This window comes from Myodes glareolus, chromosome 3 (genome assembly GCF_982192425.1).
Source record: "Myodes glareolus chromosome 3, mMyoGla1.1, whole genome shotgun sequence".
Taxonomy (NCBI): domain Eukaryota; kingdom Metazoa; phylum Chordata; class Mammalia; order Rodentia; family Cricetidae; genus Myodes; species Myodes glareolus.
Window position 1 is genome coordinate 5175581 of NC_142028.1, and position 11696 is coordinate 5187276.

Here is an 11696-nt window from a genome sequence, read left to right on the forward strand (position 1 = left end):
AAATGAGTGGGCGACAGAGTAGAGAAAGGAGGGAGGGAGAAGAGGGTCAATTTTCTCTAGTTAGAAAAAAAAAAGCACCATCAAGCAAAGCAGTATACAGATCTCAGCCGTTAGCACACAGTGTGTGCCAGCATGCAGGATGTATATACAATGTAAGCCACTTAGTATTTTGAATCTAGATTTTGTTTCAACCTTTTATTGAGAGAGGACAGTTTTTTTTTTTTAAGTCAGAGTAATTTGGGACTTGGCAAAGTAACTTTGGATCTTTCTTTTCTTGGTGTGGAAGCAAATACTATCATTTTAATGTTAAAGAGTCTCAAGCACCCTAACAGGATGGCTCCTTTGTGAGCCCCTTCCTTTCCTCTCAAGGATCTCCCCCATTTCAGCTCTCACAACTAGGGCTCCAACATCTTTGGGGGGAGGGGAACTACCACAAAGTGTTCCAGGTTCAAAGGTTGTCTGTTCACACCATGCAAACAGGTCTAACAGTTACAAATTCTTAACCACTTAAAGGAAGTTCTGGAAATTCCCAGTTTTCTTTTTGAGGTGGGAGGAAGCCAATTTTTTTTTTTTTTAAACAAGTATGAAATTTAAAGGAACCGAAGGAGGGAGACAAGGGCTTCTGATGAGAGGGGACCCCACCCAAGACAGCTGAAAGTCTTAACTGCTGGCCTGCAGCAGTGCCGCAGGGGAGGGGATGGGTGAGGAGTTCATGCTTCGCCCCTCCTAGAAATCTGTAGAGCGTGGGGGGTGGGGGGGGGGGACGGACAGCCCAGGCCTGACAACGGTCAAGCTCCCAATCATCTTAAATGCCTGAATCACAGGAGCCTCCAAGAGGCACAGATGAAACCTACCAGCAGGCCTGTCTAGAAGGCAGACTTCTTTTGAGTGGCTCCTGCATTCATTTTGCAGGATCTAGGACCTGGGGGAACCGGTATCCACACCCACCTCGCTATACGCTTTCCTATGTGATAAGACCCAGGAACTCACAGCTTTCTCCCAAGTCCAGCAGAACCGAGAAGCTGAAGCAGCTGGGAGAGGGTGAATCTATAGCTGGGCATACAGGAGGTTATCAGAGGAAGGGTGGGTAAGGACTCAGTGCACACTCCCAGTCCTCTAAAATCCCCAAGGGGGTCTTCATTCTTGCCTATGCACTCTTTCTTGAACCCACTCCAGATGTGTTGCCCCCAACCCTTCCCAAACAGCGAGGCCAGAAATCGCTTTTGCTCTCCTGGATGCCAGCAGATGGTCCCCTCCCCAGGAGAGGCCAGGCCAGGCAGGAATGCTGGCTTGCAAGAGTGCGAGCTTGCAGGCGAGCTTGGGACTCCTGGAATTCTCAGGCCACCGGTTCTCCCTCTTTGCCTGCTCTTGGCGACCTGGGCTCCTGGACCTACAACTCAGGCGGCAGCAGGCCGGGTCACGAGGCGGAAAGCTTCAGATCGGCCCACGCTGGGCTGGGGCTGGGGTGGGGCTCGGTGGCTCGGGCTCCCCTGTGTTCCCCGCCCCCGCCGGCCAGCTCGCCCTTGCTCTGCCGGCGCGCGTTCCTAGGGCGCCACCTCTTTGCGACTAGCTCATTTCTCAGCAGGTTGGCCCCAGAGCGTGTGAACCTTTTCGGGCTGGGCTCGCAGCTCCTCTCCAACCTGCACCGCCCCAGCTGGGCCGCTCCGCCCCGCCGCCGGAACCCGCCCTCACGGCCACCTGGCCCTCGCATCCACGACACGCGCGCCTGCAACTTGTTCAAGGGCGTTGTGGAATCAACTTTCCGGAAGCAACCAGCCCACCGGAGGAGGTAGACCGACAGCTATGTATATATACGCGCTCTCCCGCAAGTGGCTGTGCACCCAGAGGCCCGGGTCGCAGGGCAGTTGACTCCCGCGGGACACTCGCGTTTGAGGAAGGGGTTTACCCTGCCCCAGGAACCCCAGACTGCTGCCGCCAAGACTAATTAGGCATTGCTATGGGAGTCACGGCAACGCGCCACGCATCCCCGACGCCTGTGTAAAACGCTCGGGTTTTCGCTCTTCTTTCAGAGGAAGCTCTCCGGTTCCTTTTTCCCTTCTCGGGTCCCTTTTTGCCTGTGTGGTTTGGGAGAGGCACAGTTGGAGGCGCTGATTCCTACAGAAGTAAGTGTTCAGGGGCTTAGAGAAACTTTTTTTGCTTTCTTCTTCTTTTTCTTGTTTTCTTTTTCCTTGTAACTTGTGAGATGCTCTCGACATTGGAGAGTCTGTTGGGAAGTCACCGGGCATCCAGAAGAGGGAGCGGGGCAGTGCGAGGAAGAGATGAAGAGCGGGGACTGACCCTCAGGTTCCACTCTTGCAGGTCCCAAAGCCAGCGAGCGGCACGATGCTGCGGAGGCTGGTTCAGCAGTGGAGCGTCCTGGTATTCCTGCTCAGCTACTCCGTGCCCTCCTGTGGGCGCTCGGTGGAGGGACTCAGCCGCAGGCTGTAAGTACCCAGTCTTCCCGGGGCGCAGGGTAGGGTAGGGGAAGACAAGTACCAGAGGTGGCCAGGCTGGAGCCATGCCGATGCCCAGGGCTCGGAGCCATCCCTGATGCTCCCAGCCTGAGTTAGACACCCCGGGTACCTGCTACCAAGAGGCTGTGCCCAGGAGAGTCATCTGAAGAACTGGTGAGACACCTAAACAGGCAAGAGACAGCTTGATGTTTCTTTCCATAAGAGGGAGCCTCTCCCTGAATCTCTGCCCGCAAGCTCTCTGCCTTCAGGGAACCAAGGTTCCTTTACCGGCCCAAGGTTCCGAAACTCAGCAGAAAGTCGAGGGATTCCGGAGCCGGTTGTGTGCTTGTGTGCTCGCGCGTGGGTACGTCTAAATGTGGGTGGCAGTTTGTGTGTGGAAAGCAAAAACCTTGTGTCTAGTTTTATTATGAATGACATAATTTTAAGCATATAAAACTGGACTGTGTTACATAACGAATCATATTATATAATTTAGTAGTAGCAACTTTTCAGTGGCAAACTGCCAACTTTAGTATCGATATCATTCAGGAAGGCTGGCGTACTTGCCTCCAAAATGGACTTTAGGCGTGGAAACTTTCTTTTTCCTGGAATTATTACTAGCGGTTCTTTAATCCAGAGTCGAAATATCTGCATTGTGGACTGAAAGCTTGTGTTTGGACATTCTCGGTCAATTTTTTTTTCTTTTAAGAAGAGTGATTTTTATTTTGAGATACGCATACATCTAACTACACCAGCAAAATATCCCAGCAGTGTTTGGGAAGTTGTCAGCGCGCTTGGGTCTGGCTGTCTTCGCAGTATATTGGGTACAGCAGTTCATCGACTTATATATAACACCGTCTCTGGGCCGCTCTCTGAGCAGCAGACTCCGTGTTCAGGATGGGAAAACCATAAAGTTGAAGAACTGAACAGAGGTTGGTTCTGGAGAAGGCATTAAGGAGGATTTTCTCTCCTCACAATAGAAACAGCAATATCTACCTCGTATTTACAGGAGGTTCCTGGTGCTTCGTGTAAATTCCCGAGGGTGTACAAAAAGGCAACTGTTCTGTGCCTGCTTTGGCTCTATTCTTATTAGTTCGGCAGAAAATCTTTAAATGAAATTACTTTAGACATGTCTGGATCTTGGCACCAAAATGAAAATCTATTATGAATCTCCTAAGGCGAGTTGTGTAGAACATTGTACTGGAGATAAAGCAGTATTGTGTCCCAAGAGTGCGTGTTCTGCTGCCTCTTTCTGAAAATTGTCTTCAAACTTTTGCTCATTTTGAGACTTGTGTGAAATTCAATTACCTAACATCCAAATATAAATATAGATGAACTGGATTTTTTTAAAAAAAAAAAAAAGCACACTTACATACTGTATTTATTTGGCTAAGAATTTCTGTCTTGGAGCAGAGCCAACTTTTTCTTTAAAGTTGCTTAATACCTATTTTCTCTTTTGAGAAAGAGTAAATGAGCCATGCTTGAGTCTACAATGACAGCGTAAAAATAGCACTAGGCTGTCCTTATAGCTATTTTTAACTCTTTCTTTGTTGCACCTTACGAAACTACCCGTTTGTCAGCCAGGGACTCTGCTCCGGTTCTGTTGGTAGGCGAAATATAATATTTAGTTAAGTACTCACACTTAGCTACGGTTATAAAAACTATGAGATGCCCACACACCTAAGGGCTAATATAGCTCATCACATCGCAGCTGAGGTTTGTCAAGGAGTTGAAATCATTGGCAAATGACTTTTTTTTGTTAAATCATCACAGTTAAACAGATTTTTAAAAACTCATTATTATTATTATTATTATTATTATTATTATTATTATTATTATTATTATCATGGCAGCCAAGCAACAGTATGTTCTGTGTGCTGGACAAAACATTTATCTACTATTCCCAAGATCGGGCTAGCTCCTTGAAAGAAATTTTAACTTACCATCAAACCATATTAATATCCAGTTTCAGGGACACTGTTTAAGAAGTATTGATTTCTTAAAGCTAGAAATCGGTACCTTTTAGAGACAGAAGACTATTGTCATAGTGTGCTTCTTAAGCTGTAAAGGGATATTAATGATTAGTTTGTGACCAAGTTGGCAACTATTAAGTTGGGGTGCAGGGATGCTGTGATGAGGATGGATGCAGTGGCGAGAGGGTCCTCCATGTCTGGCATAGCACGGGAGCCCCAGGAGACAGAGAAGACTGGGGTATCCTTGGCTGTCTTGCTTAGGCCAGATTGGGTCTACTCGGACTGAGTCAGAGGGTTGGAAGGGAGCCCTGTGAGTCACACCAGCTCTGACACCCTAACTCTGTGTCCTCTGTGGACCACAGAACTTCCTCAGACTCCTAGTGCGCCCCCAATCCTCACATCAGCACCCTCAAGCTGCTGCGGGCAGAAAAATTTCCATGACTGCTGCTCCCATTTCTTGATAGCTCCTCAGAACTTCATTGCTTTCCTTGGAAACTCCCTTGAGAGGGTTTGGGGTTTTTTTCTTTCTATCAGAACAGCTATTTTGACTAAAGCCCAAGTTATCTCTGTTAAACATTTTGCCCAAATTTTTATCTTTTTTAAACAATCATCAAAGATGATACAGTATAATATACTCACTTTTCTCAGGTCTGCAGTAAGAGCCACCATGCTATGAAATGTTTGCAGAATTCATGAGTACAGACAATGATTGATGTCGTATTTGCAGCTGAGGTGTTTCAGAGTTGTCTACACTGAAAACCCCTTCATTTATTCCATACCACCAAGATCTATGCTGTTAATTCATGTCAATCATCTGAGTCATGATTTTGGAAATAGATCATTTCATGGACCTTATTTCCCCTGTTCTTCCACTCCTCTAAAGCAATTTCTCAGACAGATATGTGTAGCCACAGTACTTCAATGGCTGTTATATTTAAGATATTAAGTAGTTTATATAACTGTGTGTAAGATTAGCATCTAAGAAAATGTATGTTCTCTAGGCTGAGTGAGCGGCTCAGATAATAGAGTGCTTGCTTCACATGGAAGAATCCCTGTGTTCAGTCCCCAGCATCATGTAAACTAGGCATGGTGGTGTACCTTCTAATCCCAGCACTGGAAAAGTAAGGGCAGAAAGATCAGAAGTTTAGGGCATTCTCAGGTATACAGCAAAAAAAAAAAAATGCACATCAGAAAAAATTTTAGATGTGTTTTCTATCATGCTAACAGTATCTTCTCAAAAGAAGTTAAAAAACCTTGCACCTCATGGGAAAAATACCAAACACCACACTACATGAATTTTATAAAACCCAAGGATAGACTATTGTTGCATTTCCCATGAGAACCATCCTGGGAAAGCACAGCTCTTGAGCTGTGAAGGTGTCGTGACTCACGGCTGCCAGGCTGGCCAAGATGACAGACACCCATGCCAGTCACAGAGGAAGGGGCAGTGGTGACTTGATTCAAACAGAAAGGCTTGGTTCCAACTTCACATAGAATTGAACTGTGCAATAAATAAGCGTGGACATTAAAAGTAAAACAGCCAGGAATTGGGAAAGAAATAAAAGTCTCTAGAATGATTCATGATCAGCAAAAGTTTCTTTTTAATGTAACATTTTGTTAAAAGATACTTACTAACCTGCAGTAGTTTGAGAACCGCCATTAGAGTCATCCTGTCTTTAGAAAATGGTATTAGAGGATATAAATACATTGTATCCAAACCTCAAATCTGTAGCCTGTTAAAAGTTTCCAGATTACTAACTGTTACCAGAGTAAGAAAATTTTAATCTGTTCACATGTGGCACCTTCAGAAAGGAAGAGAGCCTCCTTCATGCCTCATTTAAACCAGGCTCCTGTTAAATTCCTTTCCATGAAGTCATGTCTTTTTTTTTTAATAAGCTATATTGCTTAAAGTCAGTCCCCATACCAAAATACTACCAGGAAGCTGGCATCTTGATCCCACCCCACCCCCAACAAGAAACCAAGCTCTGAGAATCCTACCTCTCTACTTCGGTGATGAAAACGACTTTCAGTGGAGGTGGTCTTCAAGAATGATGATCCTTTTCCATGCCGTCGGTCCACTGTCATGAGCTTGCTATGCTGTGCCACACACTTCTTGTTTCCTCTCTGTGGTGCTTGCTTCTGCATTACTTGGGCTTGAGAAAGTGTTGGGGGTCTTAAGAAGATAGTCTTGACTTTGAAGAACCAGAGCCCTGCTTTATGAAAATGACATCCTCTCCACACCTCATCTTTCCCATCTTTAAAATGGGCCTAATGACGCTGGTTACTGTTCCCCTGCTTCTCTGAGGGGTTGATGAAGTTCTATTAAAAAGACATGAAGGCCTCAAACACTCCTGTGGGAGCAAAGGAAGAATGCTCATGGAGTGGGCCTGCGAAGTACACTCGGACACTTCTGAAGAGAAGCCTTTTCAGACGGCTGGTCCGAGGGTGGAGGCTGGGGTTTGGTCTAAAGCCTAATTAAAAAACGTTAGATGATGGTGCGCACCTGTGAGCCCAGCACTCAAGAGGCTGAAGAAGGATTTAAGGCCAACCTAGAATCCATAGAGTCTTCCAGGGCAGCCTGACTACATAGTAAGACCCTACCTTAAAAAAATAATAAAAAGAAGGAAAGGAAAGAAAGAAAGATAAGAATGTGTAAATTGAAGTGACAAGAGCATTGTGTGTCATCCTAAAATATAGATGGCCTCAAACTCAAGGCAATTCCCCTGGCTCAGCCCCCCAAGCACTGGAATTACAGTATCCCCCATCATACTGAGCCCCTGAGATTTAAAAAGAAAACAGTAATGCACCAAAGGAATAGAGGGGTCTCATTGGGGCAGAGGAGTCCAGAGACAGACCTCCTGCTGCTCCTCGAGGGGAAAACTCACCTATTTCTATTCCCTCCTTTTCCTCCACCTGCACATACAGGTTCCTGGTGACTAATCATACATGTTACACTCTTGCATCTGGGCCCCCTGGTTGCCTAGACAACCCTTCGTTTTCAATTCTCCCTCAGTCTTCTTGCCTCTTTCGCTCACACTTGCTGTGTTCAGCTGTTTGTGCTATCAAGGTCTTACTGTGTGTGTGTGTGTGTGTGTGTGTGTGTGTGTGTAAGCTTGGAGGGTGCTCTCTTAGAGCAATTCATTTGCATCTCCTGGGATGAACTCTATCCCAGAAAAGCAGGCAGCTGGCCACCTGGGTTTGTTTCTCCAACAGAATTCTGGGAAGTGTGATCAGATTAGGGTCCATCTCCTATTTAGATTTTCTGCAGCAATACGTCAGAAGAATTTTTTATTTTATTTTTTTTTTTGTTCTGTATTTCTGGTGCTGAAGACTGAAGCCAGGGCCTTACACATTCTGAACAGGGGTTTTGTGACTGAGCCTCATCTCTGTCACGGCATTTTTCGGCAGGCATGGGAACTGAATTTGAGGACCCCTTTACTTTATACAGATGACCCCCAATTATACTCCTGTTGCCACCATGGTGAGACTTGGGGGCTGGCTCTTAGGTCTCTACTTCCTATCGCCCTCCCTTCACTACTCCAGAAGTCACTTACTCCGCAGCTTATTCCTGTAAGGACCCGCTAGCAGGGCCCTGCGGACTCGCTGACCCTGCCTTCTCTCCTGACAGAAAACGCGCGGTGTCAGAGCACCAGCTACTGCACGACAAGGGCAAATCCATCCAAGACTTGCGCCGCCGTTTCTTCCTCCACCACCTGATCGCGGAGATTCACACAGCCGAAATCAGAGCTACCTCGGAGGTGTCCCCCAACTCCAAGCCTGCTCCCAACACCAAAAACCACCCTGTGCGGTTCGGGTCAGATGACGAGGGCAGATACCTAACTCAGGAAACCAACAAGGTGGAGACCTACAAAGAGCAGCCGCTCAAAACACCCGGGAAGAAGAAGAAGAGCAAACCCGGGAAGCGCAAGGAGCAGGAGAAGAAGAAGCGAAGGACTCGGTCTGCCTGGCCAAGCATATCTGGGACCGGCCTGCTCGAGGACCCTCTGCCTCACACCTCCAAAACCTCGCTGGAACCCAGCTCAAGGTACCAGCCCCTGTGTTCAGCAGGGTCCCCTGCCTCCCTCTGCCATGGTCCAACAGACCCAGAACCTTCTCCAATTCTGTATCTTGATCCGTGGCTGCATGATTTAAAAGCAATATAGGCCACACTCCTATTCATTATTAGTCCACTAAACAATTTAATTTCCCTGTACCCTCCCTCCTTCCCAATCAACTTTCCTTCCTTACTTCTAGTATTTCCATTCCTTTACCTTCCTCCTTCCCTCCTCCTCCATCCTCTCCCCTCCCCTCCTCTCCTTCCCTTCTTTCTGGTTTTCGCTTGTTCCTTTGTTTTTCCTGAGGTAGGTTCTTCCTCATAGCCCAGACTGACTGTGAGCTCAGAGTCATCCTCCTGCCCTAACCTCTCAAATACTGGCACAAGAAGCATTCCCCGCCAACAGAGTTCTAGCAATTCCATTTCTTACCTGTGCTTCTGAACCTAGGGAGCCGCCTCATGGTTGACTGGAAATCATACATCTCCCCATGGCAACATTTTAGAAAACCTTCCTAACGTTTTTTTTTTTTTTTTATTTTTTCTTTCCTTCTCTTCAAGGAAGAACTCAGAAGGCCTTGATAGTCTCCACCAACATGGCCAGGCAGTTTCTCACATAAGCACTTCTGAGGCACTCACACGATATTTAATGAAGTGTATTTCATTACATTTCTGACTTATTTTGACATAAACAAATTAAGTTATTTTTTGGAGCACATGCTTTGAATTTATTTGATTTTTAATCACATATAACTCTGGTTTCTACCAGCTCAAGGAGAAGGAACGCTTTCTGACATGTTTCAGTCTCAGATCTAAGTTTTCCTCGTGTTCTTCTGAACCAGCAAGTTGGCATGACTTCCCCTAGTAACACAGTAAGAAGTAAGGTGACATCACATCTCAAAGCTGGCTTACCCTTCACACACAGATGCAGGAGCTCAAGGCTCTCCAGGTTAGAAAGCCAGGTAACTCAGGGTTAGGTCTTAGGTCCAACATCAGCATCCACCACCTTGAGCGAATGAAGGCTCGGTCTAAGACTTCTGGGAAGAATCTCCAGGCTCCTGGAGTTAAGTGAGAGGCAGATGAGAGTACATGGCTACAAGTACCTGCTATCACAAACACATGCGCACACACAAACACACATACAGACACACAAACACACGTGCATGCATAAGACAAACACACGAACACACACAATCACACGCACATGCCTACTTTCACGCTGGCCATGTAATATGTTTTATTTGGCTTTTCCAAATATGTACCTTTAATAAAGAAGAATTCAGAAAGAAAGATCCCAGTAAGGCCTAGAGAGGGTGAAAATTTGGTCCTCAAAATGTTGTTGTATCTTCCTTTCTCTTTGGGGAAACCAATTGCTTGAAATGCTATTGATTCCCACTTTTGTTACTCTTTAACTCAGTTGGGTCCCTGTCAGTTTAATAAGATACATTTTAGTCAGTACAATATACAATGAGTGAATTTCGAAGTATTATTTATTTATTTAATTTGGTTTACTGCTAATATCCATCCAGCCCAAATATCCATCTTAAACTCTCCTTTTCTTCACAGTTAGGGGCTGTTTAACTATTACGACCAACACTACTGGGGACGAGTCGTCCCCTTAAGACACCCGACCCGTTGACAGCTTTTCTTCCTCTGCGCTGCCCTGTGACAACTCCAGCACCGTCCAAAGCTTTTGACTCTCACACCCACACACATCCGCCTGCCAATGACACACTCAGTTCCTTCCTACCCTGAAACCGTTTCCCTAGAGATGAGTGTGTGGTCATCGCTGAAACAGTTGAGCTGCACAGAGAGCCAGCCCAAAAGCTCCAGCGCACCCCCTCAGCATGCTGTCTCTGCAGTTATCACACTAATTAGGAAATGCGTGAACCCCAGCCCCAGCTCTGAGTCATCGCAGACAGAGCAATGGTCACTCGATTTATTCCCAGGCATCGCATCATTGGAAATAAACTTTTATGTAGAGTGGAGTGATACACACCTGTTATCCCAGTACTTGGGAGGCTGAGGCAGGAGGATTGCAACCTTGAGACTGGTCCAACATATACAGTGAGAACCTCGCACTGTATACCAAAATCCAGTACCAGTCTCATTATGAATGTGTAAAGACAGCTCCAAAGTGACAGGTGTTTTCATACGAACACAGCATGTTCTGTTTAACTCCACCTCCTGTGTGGGTCCACAGCTCATCTCATTGTGTCCGGAGCTCCAGCCTAGCTCCCCCTCCAGGCTCTTCTCCCAGCCGCTTTCCCCACATGCCAACTGGCCGGCAATGGCAGCTCTCCCTTTCTGGCTGACCATGGTTAGATATTCAGGCCCTCCTTTCTGTCTGTGCCACGCTGGCTTTTCAGTTGGATCTAGGGCTCTAGCCATTGCTGAGGTTCCTGAGACAGGTACCCACTGAATCTCGCTCTCGTTTTTTACTGCAGGCTGTCCCGTCTGTAAGGGAGACTAACCTCTTTCCTCCCCTTCCTTGTCTTCACAGGACGCATTGAAACTTTCATCGCAGATCTTCCAAGGACACGTTACAGGATTTTGTAATAGTAAACATATGAAAAGTATTAGACATATTTATTGCCTGTACATACTGTAAATGCATTGGGATCAAACCGTCTCCCCAGGAAACCGCACATTGGTCATGTGAATATTTTTTCTTTTTTTGCCAAGGCTAATCCAATTATTATTATCACTGTTACCATAATTTATTTGTCAAGTGATGTATTTATTTTGTAAATGTATCTTGGTGCTGCTGACTCTGTCTGTGTTTTGTAACATAATGCACTTTAGGTTTACATATTGAGGATGTTGATGAATTTAACGTGAAAAAGTGTCTATTTTGTGGTTGATTTTAATGAATGCTGAAATATAATGATCTAGATTGATTTCCTTCTGTGCATGTAAAAATGGCAATATTTTAAATTTGTAAAGAATGTCTAATAAAATATAATCTAAATACACCAGGACTCACAATGAGAATTTTATCCTTTAAGGTTTCTCATCTAAGGAACACAATATCATTTTTTTAAAAAAAAATTCTACTTGAATATAGTCCTAAGCTTAATATGTTGATATGGGCATTTATTCCAACATGCCCACATTAGCTTTTAGTTAGAAACCACTCAAAGTGTACTTTGTCCAATATTTCAGTTCAAGTCAATAGAATATCCGAACAACCTGGACTTCAAGCTGAAGTGAAGACAA

General features: G+C 45.6%; 1 protein-coding gene across 1 annotated transcript; it reads left to right on the forward strand.

Annotated features, from left to right (window-relative positions):
• The first annotated feature begins 1590 nt into the window (after window positions 1-1590).
• Pthlh (parathyroid hormone like hormone) lies at window positions 1591-11452 on the forward strand. Its single transcript, XM_048432705.3, has 4 exons — window positions 1591-2123; window positions 2320-2444; window positions 8055-8471; window positions 10981-11452. The coding sequence occupies exons 2-4, from the start codon at window positions 2344-2346 to the stop codon at window positions 10988-10990; spliced, it is 528 nt and encodes a 175-aa protein (XP_048288662.3). The 5' UTR covers window positions 1591-2123; window positions 2320-2343; the 3' UTR covers window positions 10991-11452.
• The last annotated feature ends 244 nt before the right edge of the window (window positions 11453-11696 follow it).